Source organism: Aythya fuligula, chromosome 4 (assembly GCF_009819795.1).
Source record: "Aythya fuligula isolate bAytFul2 chromosome 4, bAytFul2.pri, whole genome shotgun sequence".
Taxonomy (NCBI): domain Eukaryota; kingdom Metazoa; phylum Chordata; class Aves; order Anseriformes; family Anatidae; genus Aythya; species Aythya fuligula.
This window is the reverse complement of record NC_045562.1, coordinates 54051664-54071528: the sequence shown is the minus strand read 5'-3', so window position 1 is coordinate 54071528 and position 19865 is coordinate 54051664. Positions and strand designations below refer to the sequence as shown.

Here is a 19865-nt window from a genome sequence, read left to right as displayed (position 1 = left end):
TAGAAATTAAAATTTACACCTTTTTAAAAGGAGAATATTGATTTCAAATATAATAAACAATATCACTGGAGTTTTTATAATTTGGTGACTTCATGTTTGTATTTTTTTTTTAATCAAATATCCCCTCTCTTTCCCCTCCCCATCCTCTTTATCGTATCCAAAGTGACAAAGGAAAAAAGAGCTTTCAATAATGTACTTTTGCTTGAATCTAACAGGTATAAAGGATGAGAACAGGCTATTTTTACAGAAAGCAAAGGAATACTCTGAAAACAGAGCATACCTTTAAGTATTCAGAGCTCTTTAAGATCATTTGCAAAAAGGAAAGCTGAAAATCTGAAGTGACCATCTCACTGATAGGTCCATGAGAAGTTCATCCCTGTTTACATATTACAGTATGTAAACCATATCGAGTCAACCCCAGCTGAGCACTCTCTTCCCTGACCAATGAATAAGAATCAGTCACACCAAATCATTCAACAACTACAATGTTAAAATTCATTATCAACCTCTGTCATCAGATCATTAATGAGAAGCTCATTTGATTACCTCAGTTTCCTGTTAATTTATGCTCTTTAAGAACCTCCTTAAAAAAATAAAAATAAATATATATATAAAATATGAACCTGAAGCAGTCCATCATGCTCATTAAAAATGTTGGCAGGCTGTTAGTTATCATCTATAAAAATTTAAATTCTAAGATGTATTAAACAAGTTAATTAAGCAAGAACAAGACACCTCTCTAACATCTCTTTTCCCAATGTTATTTCCTTTACTATTAAAAGAGAGCTCTGTTTTAGGATTAGGAGACTGCGATAGTTTATCAAAACTTCAATCAAATAGCAACTCTGGCTTAATTAACTTGTATTATATGACTACAATAAATCTTCATCTTTTCTGACCTGGAAAAGCCAATGTAGAATTTGTTTTCCATTAAAATATCAATAAACTTTGAGATGTTACAGAAAAGAAAAGTGAACCTAAGTGCCATGTACAATGTAAACAAACTCAATGGCTTTACAACTTATAGTGAGTTCACTAAAAAGGAAAGCTGTACTTTAAATGCAGTTTACAGCAAATTAAGGAAACAGTGCATCTTCGTTCCCCTGAGGAGACACAAAATGCCAGGTGTAAATAACAGCTTTATAAAAAACAAAAAACAAAACAAAACAAAAAACGCACATTCAGCTGGCAGGGACTGAAATCACAGAATCATTTAGGTTGGAAGAGACCTCCAAGATTACCTAGTCCAACCTCTGGACTAACACTAACAAGTCCTGCACTAAACCATATCACTAAGTTCAACAAGGCAAGGCTTTAATGGCAAAACAAATTTTTTTTTTTTTTTTTTTTTTTTTGTTTTTGGTTTTGTTTGTTTGTTTTTCTTTGGTCTGTTTCTTTAAGTCTTCGGGAATCTGAGAAATGGTATTGTAAGAAAGAAAAAAATAGCATTCATTAAACTGTTTAAAAACAAGACCTTGAAATTTAGCCAAGGAATATCACTGGTTTGAGGCTACTCATGCTGCAACTTTTCTACACAATCACTAAATTAAAAAAGATAATGAATTAGTTCCACCAAATATTAAAGTAATACATTCTCACTCAGTACTTCACCTAAACCCTTCACATTCAGTTTCAAACAGCACAGTATTAGTCATCTGGAATCTAGAACTGTATTTATTACTCCATTAGCTAACTGCCAAAACTGAGGTATTAAAAAAAGTCAAATTAAAAATTAAAGCTAACTGCAACTCTTCTGAGAAGAGAATACACTTCTTTTAGTTCCAAAAAAGGTAGCATAAACATATTATACTGGAGAAAAGACTATTTTGAGTCTATATACAATTAATCTTTGATTATTTACTAAAAGTAATAGTTGCTATTATTACTCTTAGTAATAATCCATGAAAGCTGAAACTTTTGAAACTCAATAAAAAGCACAAAACCAAAACATACAACTAGGTTTGTGCAGATTTTTGCAATTGCAGAATTTCAAACCAGATCTATTCCTCCTTGCTATTCAGCCTTAACAATACATCACAATAAAGCAAATAAATGAATAAATAAATAAATCTTTGTGAGTCAGAACTCTCAAAAAACAAATAAAAAAAAAAAACACAGAAATTGCTATGTCACAGAGCTCCTTCCAGTGGGCTCAAACTAGAATGTATTCTCAAGCAATTTAATTCAATAACTTTTGTCAGTAAATTGAAAAAAATATAATTCCTATAATAGCGTAATTACGATTATTATAGCTGCAACTAATGAAAGGAAAGGCCAAACATTTTAATATCACCTTTCAAAGCAGCTAAACACGAAGTCCTAAGAACAAAGAATATAGAACTACTAAGTCTCAAGGAGAACAACAGTAAAAACATTAAAGAACTGAAGGACAAAAGCTTTAATTTCTAGATGCTAGTGAAATCAGAAATGGACTGGAAAAGTTAAATTGTGCCAACCTCTAAAATGCAGAGAGGCAATGAAGAAAATCATTAGAACAATTACAAAAGCAGAAATTACTGAAGAATTGTCTATTCAATTAGTTAAGGAGGTTAGAAGTATGTCAGAGTATACTATATCTACAAAGGGAAGATCTGATAATAGAGAGCTCTTAACTGTAACATAGTCTAAGAAAAGTGGGAATTTAAAATACGTTAACTTAAAGTAGAAGAAACTTTAAATAATAATAGCAATTAAACAAGAGCTTTTTAAAGCTACAAACATGATAAAGAATCTGTTTTCATTCTACTCTCTTTTTTATTTAAAATTTCAAAGTAAGACTTGTGCTCAGATTCCTCCATCAAAATTTAGGCACGTTGATAAACTAAAGCAGGAGACTATTCACCGTAGATACATGTCTACACTCAGAGCTTGATTTATATTCCTATGAGACTACACAACTCTGAAACCAATAGTGATTTCCAGTCAAGAAAACCACTATTTTATATGTTCACAGCTAAACCAGTAAAGCAAAATTTCAGAATCAGACCTTGGTTTTGCTCACTTTGTGGTCCACAGAAGAGCAGCAAAGATTCACAGATTGGAAATGTTGCTAGAAATTAATACTCGATTTTTCCACTACAGTTCATGAGTGGCAATCAACATTTTTAGTGAGAATATCTTTCCTGAGCATACTTCCTAAATAAACTTTAGGATAGGTAACAACATATCATTAAAATTGAGAACACAGAAGAAAAGCCCTGTGCTCTTGCAATAAAAGCAGTTCCCTTCTTCCCACCACAGTGACCAGAGTCTCTCATGCAAACATACATCTTTACAATTACACAGTAATCACCACAAATACCATACCCTTGTGGGGATAATTTATCCAGCCATCCTGCTTTAAGCTTCTTTACTGATGGCCCATAAAAACAAGCATACGGTGTTATTGATTCATTTGCAATCGAAGTTTGAGCTCCGTCAAATTGCCGAAAATCCATTTGTTCACTGATCAAGTGATTTGAATCTTCACTTCGGTTCCTACTACAAGATGAGTGGCTTTTGGCTTTATTTTTCTTTTTCTTTAAAGGTAAAGAACATTGATCCACAACAGAGTATACAGATTCACTTTCAAAATCTTCTGGTGCTAATGATTTGTTTTCCTGAGACACGGGTTTGTTTTTTGCACATTCCTTTGTCTTCTCATCCTGATTATGGGAACTAGAAAGAAAAAGTACACTTTAATCTGAGTGTACACAACAAAGTATCAATCAGAACAAACATTCTTAAGACATATTGCAAATGTGCTATAATATGTTTCATTTTTCAGATAACCACAGGCTGAGCTAAACACAATATATATCTTCAACCTATGACCTTAACTGAATCCTACATTCTAAATAGGGCTGGTAATGAGGTAACACCTGGTGGTCGCTTTAAAAACCTGAACATTACGAAACTTCAAATTGAATTCTGCTTCTTCAGAAAACTAGCTTTATTCATTTTAAAGTTCTGGAGGATTTGCAGTATCATCTTGCTCTTCAGTCTCTCCCCCTTGTAAAGAATAAAGTAATTGTAATATGGAAAGAATTAAATGTTTTTATGTGTTTTGCTTGATTTTGAGTTGATTTTATTTTTTATGAGTAGACAGTATGAAAGCACTCAGAAATGGTTGTCTAAGAGACATAAGAGACAAGAGACATTCAAAAATAAAATGTGTCTTCCTGTGTGAAGAGAGGGGCAAGACATCTCCCAAATCCACAAAACATTCTGAAGCTCAGATTAGATAGTTTTAGGAAAGTAACCTCCTATGAAATGATGTGTAAATAGATGGACAGATAAATAAACAAAGTCACAGCTGGTGACTACCTTTCATAGGTAGAGCTCTACTTATTATATCACTAAATAATTATTTCCTCTTTAAATTTTAGATTTATCTATAACTTATTTAATACCATGAGTTCTTGTGAGAATAATGTTCTTCGTTCATTTCTAGATCTGATTTCTTTTCACAAACCAGGAGTTCATTTCCATGAAGTTCCTAGAAAATAAACATACCATAAAAAACATATGTAAATGAAATAGTAAGTTGTTTAAATTACTGTAGACAGAAATCACACACAAACAGACCAACTAGCAAAGATACACTTTTCCAAATTTTCTAGTAATATGCATCTGAAAGATTGTCTCAAGAAGTATTTTAAAGATGTTATTTTCAATATTTCCATTTTAATATTCAAAAATATTTGTGCATAGTCCAAAATACCTAAGACAAATAAATTAAAAAACAGTGCATAAAAAAATTACTACTCTGACTTTTATTTCTTGAAGCACAATTGAGTATTATTTTTACACTGAAATTTTCTAAGCTCAAGAGCCACAATTTACATGCATCTTAAGTATACCATTTATGATTTGCTACTGTTAGCCTATCTTTCATGTCAGTATTTCTCTGAATTAAATGTACAGCCTTCATGGTACAAATATAAAACAGGTAAATTCAAAATTCCTGCAGTAAGATTGCTAAACATATCTAGTATTTTCTTGCCAAGCTCTTCTTCCTAAAAGGCACATTTATGAATGTTTAGAAACCTTTATCACAAACTGTTTGGAGTGTACAAAATGTCAAGGTTAACACTGCTCAAGAACATTACACTCCATACTTTCTAAACTTGATCTGACAATCATACTGCATTAATAAGCTTCTCAAGTTTCATCTTTCTTCCTTTACAAAAACAAACAAAAACGAACAGCTACATGCTTTATGACGGAAACAATTTAATTTACTCATTTAAACTTGGAAGTGTATGTCACAAAGCCGAAAAGAGGCAAAAAAAAAAAAAAAAAAAAAAAAAAAGCAGATAAGCTTTCACAACTGTTGCTGATTTTTCTTCCCCCAGAAGAAAAATCTCATTTATATTTGAGGGCTGTGCCTAGGAAACATGAAAAGACAAGCTTAAAAAAGGGCATAGCTGAAAGCTGCATATTTGTACTCTGCAAAAAAAAAAAAAAAAAAAATGGGGAAGATATAGGCTGCTGATAGGATAATCCTTAAGGAACATTTTGTCCTCCTCTGCCAATCAGAGAGCTTATTAAAAAAAAAAGAAACCGGCCCCCCCCCCCAAAAAAAAAACATAACAAAACAAAACAACACCTACACACACCACACACTATTAGCTATGTTGTAGCACCAAGGATTAGATGATGATAATGAAAAACACTCCTAGGTTTGCAAACAAACAAAAACAGAAAACTAACAAGCAACCTGTCTGCTACTTGCAAAATGCCTGAAACGCTCCTCACAAAAGGTGAGAAGGTGGCAGTATCACATTTTTATGCAGCAGCCAAGACACTGATGTCATCACCCAGGAAGCATCTTTAGGTTAGATACTAAACATTTTTACTCTATTATCTGCAGTTGCTCATCAGGATGCAACCCGAGGCTGCTCAGACAGATGAACCATACCCACTGTGTATGGGTACACAGCTGCACCTCCTGCTCACTCTCATGAACCATTATGATACCACTTTACAACCTGCCTTTGCCTGCTCTGCAATCTTCAGCACTTAGCCAAGTTCAGGGGACCCTGAGAACTTCCAAATAGCAATCAAGAGATGCATTTCTATTGCTGGCAAACTTTAAAATACAGAAATCTATAAATGAAGACAGGTTATGCAGACAGAGCTCTGTTCCCTCACAAAGACACAAACTTCACCCAAATTAAAGAAGGGAAGACATGTGTTGGTTACAGGATTACTTGTCAAGAACCTCAGACTCGAGACAATACAGAACTCCTATTTCACACCTCCTGCAACTGTCAGGTATTGTACAAAGGTAAGTAGCAGCACCATTTTCTCCTGCAGTCAGCTTCATAGAAGGAAGTATTTCTTGAAAGATGGGTGTATATATGTAGTATTTAAATGTATACTGTTCTTATGCAGAGGAAGCACCCGCCCTGAAGGAAGAAGTCCAGCTTCTAGATCATAGCCAGATGGAACTGCCTACTTGCAGCCCTTAAAAAAAAAAACTCTCTACTTCTGATCAGGAAACATTCAGATGCATTTTTGTTAATTTTTTTCTAACAGTCAGTCTTGCCAGTCACAATGTGAAGTGAGGAAACCTGAATACTAAGAATTGTACTGGGACTACTGCCACATTAAATAGTCGATGCCATTCAGGACAAGCCTCTTCACTTGAAAGATACTGCCTTAGTCTTCTATTAAAGGCCATACAGTTTTATAACAGGGCTTTAAAGATAAGAATCCCTCCGGTTAAAATATTAAGAGTTCTTATTTTAGAGTTGCACAATTTGTAATCTGGCCAGCATTCCACAATACCACAACACGTAGGAGCTGACAGATTAAAACATGCATATTGAGTTCAGTAATCTAGTCTGAGAATCTACAGCAAGAAATAAAACTAATATTTCACTCTAGAGGCTTGAACTCAGAATTTCTTCACAGAAAAACTGAATTCCAATATACTTTACTCTTCAGCTGGACACAGCAATATATCAGCTGTGAAATGTTAGGGTTTTTATTTGTGCTATTTTTTGAATCAATAGAAAAGAAAAATGTTCCTTCTTCAGGTTGTCCCTTTAGGGCTTTCTGCTTCTAGCCGTCTTTCTTCCTCACTTAAGTCTAAGGCATACTTTCTTCATGCCCTTCATTCCCCATTCTCTCATGCTGACTTACCTCTAGTCTGTAGTGACTCATTACCTGTTTCTAGACACTCCCTTTATAAAAACCTGTAGAAGCTTTTACTTTGTTACACCAATGAAACAGGAAGAAGGTTAATGGCCAACTTCTAACCACCTAGAACAAGCTTCATTTAGTCAGCATTACAATTTGCTGTTTTCTTGAATACAGATTAACTATATTCTCATATGAGGTTATTTTTAAAAGGGAGCAACAGTTACTAAAGTCTCAAACACTTTACAGTGTTATCAAAACTTCCTTATTTGTTCCTAGGATACCTGATACTAGGGAAAAAAAAAATTGAAAATTAAATATCTTGGGACCTTTGTTTTACAGTTCTGCTTTATGACCTTTGTCTGCAATTATGTTCTAATGGAAGCAAACTATGAAGTTTCCAACTAGCATGTGATTTATCAAATAAAAAAAATACTTGTTTACTTACATGAACATGATGATTAAAATCTAAATCTTCAGATCAGAGAAAGCATGTTCTAATATCCTGCTTTAATTGAGATTCTACAGCCAGCAGAAATAATAACTCTGTTTCAAGCAGTTAATCTAGCTTAACAGAATGGTATTTTTTCTATTGGGTGGCTTTATAAGATTGCAAACAAACTTCCTGGGTATGCCGTATTATAAGCAGCAACTCCAATAAAATATATAGAAAAACTTTAATAAGTAACAACAAGGACAGAAAACTTTTTCTGGAAAAACCTGCTTATGCCATTGTACTAATTGCAAAGCAGCTCAACTTTGAATTTGTAAAGACATTTTAATAATTGGCACAGACAAGACTATGCATTAGGAAAGAAAAGGAGCTCAGAAGTAATCTATACACAAAAGGTATGTAACAAGAAACAGAAGGAGAAACATCATGAATTTATGCCCACCTCCTTAAAAAGTCAACAATGAAAAACAAAAAGCCATGATTCCAAAGAGAAGACAGTACACGTGAAAAATAAAAGTTCATTTTTATTCTTCTAAAAACACTTCCACTAGAAGATGCAATTTAAGCCATTTATTTTCAATGCACAATTCTTAAATTCATACTGGGGAAAAAAAAATAAATTATAGGCACCTGTTTTGAAAGTTACTAGTCAAATAGTTTTGATTTTAGTGAATAATTTGGAGTAGTTGAAAAGGAGAAACTTTAGAGTGAAGACCAGATAAGAAACTAAGAATTACCTACTGTTTTCCCTAAGTCAGTGGCTTGAGATCAGCTGGAACAAGGATAAGCAAACAAAGAAGCAACAATTCCTGAGTGAGAATCAAGAGCTGGCATTCACAGCGTTTGGTGGATGCCTCACTAAGCTACTTCACCTCTTGGACCTCCACATGATTCAGAAGTCTGTCCACATACCATCTAAGACATTCACAGTTCAATTACCAACCTCAACAAAAGCGTTCATGTCAGAGAATCCTGCAACAAAAGTGACTTACTGTGTATATAGCAAGTCTGGAAACTGTGAAAAATACCAGAAATCCTGAGAACTTTCATATATAGAAATTTTAAAATGTGTATGGCTGAAAGTGACTATTAGATCAACTAAGCTAATGTATAAGCTGCTTTCTTTGGTTGTCCACCAGCCAGATGCCCAGTCTTGATATTGAATTATCAGAAGAGAGAAAAGCCACTTTCCCCCTTACTAGTCAGTTTTAATGGTTATAACCCCACTTAACCTCTTTTAGACACAAAGTATTACAATATACCACTGTACTTAAGAAGGTACAAGGAAGGCATCAAGGTAGTCTGCAAATGCCTATAACTGACTGTTTTCCATTTGATATGGCAGCATCTAGGTCGGGGCAGAAAAGTCAATTATGTCTCCTACTTTTTTTTTTTTTTTTTTTTTTAAAAAAAAAAAAAAAAGCAGAGCCTCCTATTACTATTGAACAGTACAAAGCATATCTCAAGATTAAGAAAAGTCACTAGTCCCTACATATTTACACTACTGTCATGGTTTTGGCTAGGACAGAGTTAATTTTCTTTGTAGAGGCTCATACCATTTTGTGTTTTGGACTTCTGATGAAAACAGTAGTGATAACACATGAATGTTTCTAGTTGTTGCAGTGCAGTGCTCACACAGAGCCAAGGTCTTTTCTGCTTCTCATGCTACCCTGCCAGTAAGGAGACTGGGGGTGCACCAGGAACTGAGAAGGGAAACAGCCAGGACAGCTGGCCCAGACTGACCAAAGCGATGTTCCGTATCATACGGTGTCATGCTCAGCAATAACAGTTGGGGGAAAGAGGGAGGAAGAGGTAGACATTCAGAATGATGGCATTTATCTCCCCGAAAAGCATTATGAGCTCTACTTTTCCAGAAATAGCTGAACATCTGCCTGCTGATGGCAACTAGTGAATGCATTCCTTGTTTTGCTTTGCTCACACATGAAACTTTTGCTTTAAGTGGTAAAGTGAGTTCTCACACTTTTTACCTTTACAGTTCTGTTCCCTATGCCACCTACAGAGAGTATGTAAGTACGGTGCTTAGCTACCTGCTGGGATTAAATCACAACTATAAAACTTGTGCATATACCTAAGAAGACAAGAAAGATACTGAGAACCAAAAGAGAATAAAAAAGAATTAATGGCAGTACACAATACATAACATGAAGATATAAACCATTTATATCCAGACTTCTCAACTTACCTTAGCATCTTGAAGGTTGTCCCAAAAAAAGGTTTCTCCATACGGAGATATGATGGGTGGCTTTTCTTCTGTGAAAGTTTCTTAAAGTAAAAAATAACCAGTCACATATTGTCATACTCCATTATTGTACTGATATAATCAACAAGGGATACAAGTTTTCTGTTTCTGATTTTCCTGCCCTCCTCAAAATGAATAAATATTGAAGAACAAGAAACAATTCCTCATTTATAACTGAAACACACTTTCTTAGAAATTTATACTTTTACACTGATCTACTTATATCTAGCTATAGTTTTGCTATATCTAGTATAGTATATCAATATAGTTGCAGTTTTATACTGCATCTTTTCACTAGCATCTTATTTGGATATAGCTTGCATATAAGTATCATCTTCTTTCCTAATCTGCCTATCAAGTTAAAAAAAACAAAAAACAAAAAACTTTTGTCATATACTCTTGGGATCAATAGTTCCACTGTCTTTTATTCTGACTTTAAAAAACAAAAGCAAAGGAAACAAAAAAACACCTAATTTCTGCTCAATTTTCATTTCATCACCAATTATTTGCTTGAAATTAATATGTATAGCTTCAAACTTCTAGTGTTTAAAATAATTTATTTTTTTTTAAACGTCACTGACTGAAACTGTGCAAGACTGAATTAAATAGTTTACTGGAAGAAGTTACCAATTTATTTCCCGTTATTTCCTGGGGCTCTGATTACTCACTAACAAATGAAGATGCATTAGTCAGAAATACTCTTCTTACAGTCTTCAAGAAAAAATCGATTCTGCTTTAAAAAAAAATGCATACCATCTTGAAAATTCAACATATTGTATTTAAAAAAAATATGTTAAATTACGTTTACAGACAATATTTTGTAATTTTCATGCTATTAGCTCGTAAACAAGAACTAAGTAAAACGTAGAAGTGGTTACGTGCTCTGCTATTATGTACATCACACTTTTTTCATACTTGCCAGATACCCAGTATTTCTTAAAATGGCAAGTCAACACTTGCTCAACAAAAAACGAGGTTAGACCTCAGTTTTTTGTTTGAGGTTTCTTTGTCTCAGTATTCAAGATCTAAGTACCAGCATGCTTAACTCACTTTTTTGTGAAGCTTGCCTCCCAGCACAAGGTACATTTGTAAGATCCACATTCTTTCTTTTCTGAAGGGAGCTTGAACAAAACAGAGCACAAAATGAAAATATTAAGTGAAATTTCCCAAAAATGGAGCATGGAGCAAAGACATCTTATGCAGGTAAACAAAGTATTACAACTACATGCAAATGTAGAAATAGTCAATTTTAAGTCTTAGAAAAGTCTTCTGACTGAATTTAAAATATCCAACATTCTTTCTTTCTCTCTTCATGATGCTGAATACTTCACTGATCATAACACACACATTCAGATTTTTTTGTTTTGTTTTGAATGCCTTAACATACATTTAGACCTCTGGGAAGCATGGGGATCCCGCTTCTTCCCCCATCCTCTACCATCTCTTCTACTTCACATTCAATACCAACAAATGCATTGAAAAAAAACAGCATAGTATCAAAGCCAAATCTTCAATACTGAGCTCTAAGCACAGAGCCTAGGCATCCAGACAAAGCAGATGCCTTGGACCACTGAAAAAAAAAAAAAAGTGCTGAAAATTTTTAATTCCCAATCATTATTTTCTTTTTCCCCTAATAAACTTTCAATCTGAGACATAAATGACATTTCTTTGATACCACCTGCGCCTATGACTGTGCATTTTGTAGATATGCAAGAATGTATTCCCACACACAGGAGAAAAATTACTTTTTTTATTGGTGTTATGCTAGCTCCTAAGTATTTCAGGGATTCCATGTACAGAGGTACATTTCTGCTGGAAAAATCATGTTTTCATTATTATTACTGAGATTTCAGGCTAATGCAGCAGCTTTTGAATAACAGAATAGGAGAAAATACACCTGAAGTAGTACATTTCTAACCCATCTTCACTGCTGCAGCAGTCTGTTTTCAGTCTGCTTTCAATCAAACTGATTTCACCTGTTAACACAAGTAATTAGTAATTTCTCTTCTTTATATCACTTTCTCCACTTGAAATATCAGCGATACAGATCCTTGTGCATCATTACAGAATACTCATTGATTCATAAGTGCTATAAAAAAGATCCTTTAAGCTTTTTCTAAGAGTTTTCAGATTCTCCATCTTTCAAAGCCAAAGATAAATGTTTTAATAAAAATATCAATATATCTGATTTTCATTTCCCCACTAGACTTATTGGTGAATTTTATGTCTTTAAGGTTTGTTATGCTCAAAACTCCAGAAATACCACCCCACGACATCCAAATTGAATAACTCTACATTACAGGCTGATGTTTCCCTATGACAAGAAAGCATATGTTTATGAACTACAATTTTGTATCATTTTCAATCTATGCCTCTATTTGCCCCAAGGAAATTGCTGAATTAAATTCAATATGGAAGCTGCACTTTGAAATAACAAGTACCTTTACAAATTTTATCCCGGTTGTATTAATTATGTTTCTTGATGGTATTTTGTAAGATCCGATTCTCAGAAAACATAGGATGAGTTTGCCCAGTTGAAGTGGATCATGGCCTAGCTCCATACATCGTAACTGCTCACTCTTCTAATTACAAAAACTACATAGCACTGTGTTCCTTCATGTGTCTTACTAAAATTGATGTAGCTACAATCTTTTGAAGTTACATTAGCAAATTAACTTCATGCATTTGTACTAACCCGGAATGCTTACAAATAAATACATAAATAGAAATAATATTTTTCAACAGAGACAGGATTTGTATGTTGTTTTTAAGGGTACTAATAGCATTAATATGAATTTGAGAGGGACAGATAATCAGCTTTGACTAAAAGAGATTTTAAACTGATGGTTTTCTTCCCTATGTAAAACAGTGAGTGAAAGGCTTAGTTTCAGAGTGGAAGGATTTAAAAGTGGGCAGTGGTAATAGCAATGAGTCACGAGTAATACTGGTAAACTCATCAGGAAACGTGAAATGATAAAGCAACTTATAAAGACCTGCTTTTTTTTGTTTGTTTGTTTGTTTGTATTAAGTGTCTACGCGTATATGCTCCATACAAAGTAAGAAAACCTGTTAAAAATATGAACTGCAGGGTGTTCCCCCCACCCACTCCCCAAATAAATTTTTTTTTGGTCATTTTAGGAATGGGAAGTTTTACCTTATGTCAAGTAAAAACTACCTCAATAAATACTTAAAATAGCTTACTCTGAATATCTGCTTGAGAGATTAAATATAACAAAAAATAGAGTGCAAGAGGACAATATTTGTCATCCTTGTCAATTGTTGTACAAAATAAATTCCTACATTAAATGACAGAAAAATAAAGAAGACTTATTTGGGGGCAAAAAAGACCAAAACCAAAAAAAAAAAAAAAAAAAAGACAAACGAAAACCAAACAAAAATCAAAGCCACCACCAACAGAAAACTTATCTACATAAACATGACTTTCCTTAACCATTTCCAAAACTTAATACTTCTTGAGATTATCATCATCTTTGTTTTGCTCTCTATAGGACAGTTAGTGCAAGTAGCCTGCAAATCACAAAGTACCAATTATACACAGATAAACATAATTTTAATTATATTATCTCTTTGTTACAACTGTGGAGGTTAAGACTAACTATTTTCATAAATTAAGTGATACAGGATGTGGTTCGGGCTGCATACTCTTCCCCACCACCCTTTCCTTGTACATAAACAGGATGAAAGGGTGTGATGAGGCAGCAACTTGTCTTGCTGAAGGCTGAGAGACTGGAAAGGTGAGAGCTGAGCCGATTTGTTCTATACACGCCTGCAAATAAAGCGAGGGAGAGAGCTCAGTGGAAGCAGTCAGTGCTTCAAAGTCTTCACTGGCATTCATCTGCTGTTTTTTTTTTTTTTTTATGTGAATGAAGCTTTTGTTTTCAATCATCACATTTTCTACCCGAGACCTAGCCCTCCCTTTACATGAATACGTCCAAAGTGCTCTACCGTGCTGTTTGAGCCTTGGGCTTCATAGGCTGCTTGCAGAAGTCAATTAAGGGAGATACTTGGCCAAAGGAAGAGATAGAGCAGCTTCTCCCTCCGAAAAAGTGCTCTGTGTGACCACATACAGAGTAGAGGGAGGCAGCAGCACTAGCCTGGAAACCTCATTAGCAATCTCAACCACTTACATGCCCGCAACGGAGTGTGAAGAATACCAGCACTGCTAACTTTCCACTACAGCAGCAGCTGTTTGCACAAAATGGACAGCACCAGGACAGGCACACAGCATCTCTGTATACATGTACCTACATACACTGAAGTCCTCTTTCCCTCCCTCCTCCTGCCCCTCCAGCAATGCAGCAGTTTTTCCAGATTTATTTTTGGACTATTTCTTCTCTCCTGCAATAAGCAATCAGCACTGAACAACACAAGCGACAGAGTCGGAGGATGTGGAAAGCCTGGATGTATTTGGTGTTGGTCAGTCTGAAATGTTACTTGGGCACAACAATCAGCTCTGTCACCTGACACACCTGCTTAGCTTTCCCTTTAAAGGCACTGCTGTTCCAAAGGGTGCAACCAGAGCTACAGAGCAACTGCTAAACAACATGGTCCAAGGTAGCTTCAGAGGTTTCCGCATCTCCACGCTTATCTTTAATCTCAGGCTAAGGGCATGCATGTGGTTAGCTCCATCCATTGCAATACTTTCACTTCATCTTAGAGGCATCAGTTCTTCACTTGCATGGGTAAGAAGTAACCAAAAGTACCAAGAGAGGCCACAAAATTTGCACCCTCCTCTGTCTAATCCTTTATTCTGTTCAACGACATTATCGGGAAAATATACTAAAAATTTAAGACTAGTCACTTAAGCATAAAATACAGGGTCTCAGAAGTTCATTGCAAAAGGTTCTGACAGTCTTATCAAGACCTGTTGAGCCAGATTATTTCAATCTTGGAAGATGATTTGCAACCCCCTAGTTTCTGAACTCCTTCAGAAGTTTTTGAAGGCCTTCAGAGCAATGTTTACTACTTCTGTATCAATACTGAGCTCATAATGCTGTGATAAGAAGGAAAAATCTAGCTGGCAAGAACCCAACATTGCTTCAGTGCTGATTATCTGAAAGAGCTAGAAAAATCTGCACAATGATTTGTCAGGAACATTGTATAAGTTTTTTTATGTTTTTAATTCCGCACCCCAGTACTGCAGCGGTGCCAAGTATACTTGCAAAAACAAAGAAAAGCAAGGTACTTCCAACTTCTAAAACGTCACGGTGTCCTACCAGCCGACTGCATGTTTTGTTACAGGTAAGAGCTAGGAGCACAAGCAAGGCACAGGAAAGTAGACAAAATTAGAAGAGGTGCATGCACGTTATTAGTAATAAAAAGTGACAGAATCACAGCACTACAAAGGGCCACAGGGAGACCTACTGTACAAGCTTTTAGTGTTAGAAGGCACTTAAGAGATCATGAGAAAGGCATTTCCTTGCATAAAGCTTTAAGGCCAACATCCATGCATGACAAGAAGGAGATGCTGGGTTTCCCAGTAGATTTCAGTTGGAATTTTCTGCCTCTATGCAGAAAGCCTTCACACAGTATAATAAGGATGAAACCAGCATCTATCAATAAAAACCAGCTGAGAATGTTTGTCTTTCCTATAGGATTGCATAGACATGATCTTTCCTGAGGCTAAAGACACTGCAAGCCACCACTTTAAAGTTATGTATTAATTCTTTGCCTCTAAAAAAAAAAAAAAAAAAAAAAAACCAAAAAACTCAGCAAGGTTAATCATGAACATTTCTATGAAGTTTAAGTTCTGTTTAGAAGCTCTGGTTTACTCTTGATCTTCATCTGACAGACTTGCTGCTTGTCCTTCAGGATTTCTACATTGTTATAACTGGAGCATAAAGATGAAGAAGAAAATCTGGAGTTCACAAATCAGAATGTGGAAACGATGTTAGTGACCCAGTCACACATCAGTCTCTAAGACACCAGGATCTGAAGGATTTACTGGCATGGTGGGAACACCATAAGCACAGCATGTTATCTCTACTGGGTGATTGTTTCTCAGAAGAGATAAGAGTAGCTAGTCATTGTTATCTTTTAGCATTAGATTCCCATTTCAGCTCAGCAGGAGTAGCTTTGTTATATGCAGTGGGGATGATCACCCCACAGAAGTTAATGTAAAGCCACTCCCCACTGAAAAGTGTTTATACTTCAAAGTTTCAATAAGCACAATTTCTTGGTGTTTTAGAAGACTCTGATTATATATATGTTTTTTTTTTTTTCCAAGTAGATCATGCAAATCTTTTCTTTGTTGCAAAGAATTGTTGCCTCTCCACCTGTTCAACCAGACGACTGTATTAAAGCATTTAATATTAACATCTTTCATTAATCTAAAAGAAACTTATAAATGCTTGGGAAAACTCTGCACTTAGGGCGTGTATAAACTCGTTAATGATGTTTCTAACTGCTGAGATATGCAGATGAAAAAGACAAATACAAAACATTCTCAGACACGTCCCTTCCAGGCACAGCTAGTGGTTTAAAAAAAAAAAAAAAAAAAGCACAACCTGATAATTTGGATATGGCTACAGTGACAAAACTTTGCATGTGTCTTTGCATGAGGTTTTTCTTCTCCATAAGACACTTACCAAGCATGACAAGTAAAACTTTACAATTAACAAAATCAAAAATAGCACTATTAAATCTGGGGGAAGATACTTTTTGTGTATACAGGCCATAATATTGTGACCAGCTGTACATTCACTGCCTCTTATTTTTAAAGTATGGTATCATTTGAATGTTATTAATGGAGGTCTGGAGTTACATTGTAACATCAGATCTTTTCCCCTACATTCCATTGCCTTTTTGCAAAACAAGCCACAAAAACTGTTTGTTACAGACAGCAAGTGTTCCTTGCTAGTTTGTAGACTAATTGCAAACTCTGCCATTTTGAAGGAATCAAAATCTACACCCACATCACATGAATATTTTGAAATGAATGCAAACTATGCAATTTATCATAAAGTAACAACCTTTACTGGATGCTCTCCAAGCCAATTTCACCAGTGCTGCACAGAATCCTTATAAGGATTCCATGAATTATGAAAACCTTCCACCTCCATCGTCTAGAAAAAGCCTTTCCAATTGCCAAATAAGATGTCCTTTGACTGAAGATGCATCTTTTTGTCATCCTACAAAATTCCATGTAAGTTGTAGCTGGTTAAAATAAAATAACAATAAAAAAAAACACTTGGTTTTCTTTTTTTTCCTCCTATTTCTTCCTCCTGGAATGCCTCATTAAAAAAAAAAAATGCTACAAGCATCATTAAAGTCCAAGTTTCACTATATGAATAGTGATAATATTCATATGCTATATGAATACCAGCAGAAGCCAACACCTAACATGACAAACCGGTTGCATTCATTCTCTGCATTAACAGTTAGATGACAACCAGTTTAGAAATCAGTCCAAGAGCCATCCTGAGGAAAATCGTTGCTTTAGATTGACAGCATAATATAATTTTCTCCTCCATGAAGCATCCCATTCTAATTTAAAAGAATATAAATTTTACTGCAGAGTTCTACGCTTTAAGGTTAAGACTTCAAATCATCTTCCTACATCCACATATGCAATCCTGTCTGAGAAATCCTCCTTCATACAGATACATCCTTACAGGACGGCTACACCATACAGCACATTCAACAGGCAAGAAGGCTTTTGTAAATATTGCCTCACTTTTCAGATGAAAGTACCCTAATACACACAGCTGTGCAAAATTTCCTAGATCTTTTAAATCCAAGACTTAGAATAAAATAATAAACCTTTGTTTTCTAAGAACAGTATTTTCTGAAAGGTACAATCTTAAAAGATACTAAAATATAACTTGAATACACAATTACAACAATTTTTATACTTAAGGATGAATTTTTATCCTCTTGAATTTACTGTTTTATAACTATTTTCCTGCCACAGATCAGAATTTCATTAGATACTATTAATGAGATGCTAACCCCAGCATATCAGTAACATTTTGGTTTGGAATAGATTCAACAGCTTTTTCTTTTTAAATCTTGCTTTTGTAACATGTATTTTCATTCTTCCCTATCTGAAGCGTATACAGATTGAGTTTCAAAAATGTTTGATATAGTTGTTTTTAAACACAGGCTATTCCTAAAGCAATGAAGATTCATTTCTCTCAAAGTAAGTAGATGCAGAGATTATAATGAAACACTATTCTAGAATTTCCCTTTATACTCCCATTTGCACTTTTGACTTGCTTAATCCTTCTTAGGATTATTCATGTCAGAGCCAAGCTATTTACAGCACATATAAAAAAAATCCACAGAAAAAGACACCCTTTGCCCATACAGCCTACAGCCCCCTTCACAAACCCCCCCCCCACCAAAAAAAAAAAAAAAAAAAAAAAAAAGTCCCATGATTTCTAGAACAATTCTTCACTAAAAAGAAACAACAATTACCTGGTTGAAGTCTCAACTTTGCTTGATTCAGGAATTTCTGGCACAGGCCGATGTCTTAACATAAAAGACCGACTTGCTCTTGGAAATACTGTCGTGCTGTTTTGTGTACAGGAATCATATAAGTCATTGTTTATCATTTCTCCTTGAAACTTAAAGAATGGAGAACTTGGCTCACAATCAGATAGATCATCCCCATCTGCAAGCATGAGTTGTTTGTTTTCACTGTATTTTGTCTCACATGAATGAGCAAATGAAGAAGGAGGATCACAAAATGCCAAACGGCCAGCCAAGTGCTCATCAGTTTGGTATGCAGCAGCTTCTTCCAATGATGTATCCGGCTGAGCATTCATCTTAATACTTCCACTTAGACTGACAGCTTTTACTATGCTGTCTGAATTCTGGTATAAACCAGAAAAATCCAAATTTGTAATGCTATCATCACTTGCCTCCGATAAGTTTTGCTCTCCAAGTTTGAACCTTTCTTCACCAAAGTAAGCTTCATTAGGAAGTTGCACTGATGATGTTGCAGGTATCAAGTCAGTCTCATCTGCATTTAAATTGCTTACTGGAGAATCCTCATCCACGCACAAATATTGCTTCTTTTCTAAACCTGTCGAGTCTTTAAGTTTTACATTTTCATGGAGAAGTGAATGTCCTTGTCTTTTTGAAAGAGCAGTGTCTAACTGTTTAAGGATCCTTCTGCGGTGCCCTGTAGGCAGCACTCCCATTTGCTGAAGCACACTGTTGTTTATGCCTGTGCAATCTGTCACAATGTTATAGCCATATTCTTTAAAGTTAGGAAGATACTGCCCTAAGTTAATGTTGACCAAGAATTCTTCAATATCAGTGCCGTTGCCTGTGGATGACATGATGGCAGCTTCATTCCGAACACTGCCCCTCACAGTCATATAGAAATATAGTCAAGATGCAGGCATACTCATAGGCAAAGAAGCTCTCTATATTTGTCGGCAGTCAGCCAATGGAAAATGCAATTTCTTTGAGATACTTCAAGTTTCTTTAGTTTCTGATTTTATTTTTTAAGGCTGCAAACCTATGGAAAAGAAAAAGGGTATTTAAAAAGAAAGAAAACTCAGTTCAGAGGTCTGAATTTACTTTAATCTTGAGTAAAATTCTGAAAGGCTCCCTGTTGTTTGTACACTACAATTTTTAAATTGTGCATATATGAAAATTTCAAGCAGGGTAAACAGCATAACCTCTCCATCCTTTTATCTTCTCCTGTACAAAGAGAAGAGCAAAATCAAAGCCTTAGCACAAGTAATAGTTTTAAAACATATAATCCTAGTAGTTACAAGATGTGAACCACTTATCTCCACACAACTTATTATACAGTGCTTGGATATAAATGGTAGAAAAAGTGAACAAAGACCAGAGCTGGAACCCAAAGCTTTCCCATTCCCATGCTGGCACCAATTAACTACAGAGTGCAGCTTCCACTCCTTTATCTTCTGAGCCTTAAGCTTTTTAGCACAGAAACAGACTTTCCGCAGGGAAAAGAAAAAAAAAAAAATCACTGGCTAGAGCATTCCCACCAAGTAAGTGCCATAACTAATACAACAGTTTGCA

The 19865-nt window shown here is 35.1% G+C and overlaps 1 protein-coding gene across 1 annotated transcript in view; it reads right to left on the bottom strand.

The window, feature by feature from the left end:
* The window catches only part of ARAP2 (ArfGAP with RhoGAP domain, ankyrin repeat and PH domain 2), a 116932-nt gene extending 97641 nt beyond the window's left edge, over positions 1-19291 (bottom strand). Inside the window, exons 1-5 of the mRNA XM_032187508.1 lie at positions 18282-19291; positions 10893-10963; positions 9786-9865; positions 4392-4477; positions 3307-3657 (exon numbers count right to left, since the gene is read on the bottom strand). Of these exons, the coding sequence (XP_032043399.1) occupies positions 3307-3657; positions 4392-4477; positions 9786-9865; positions 10893-10963; positions 18282-19189 (1496 nt within the window). The 5' untranslated portion in view covers positions 19190-19291. The remainder of the gene's footprint in view (positions 1-3306; positions 3658-4391; positions 4478-9785; positions 9866-10892; positions 10964-18281) is intronic.
* Positions 19292-19865: the final 574 nt, after the last annotated feature.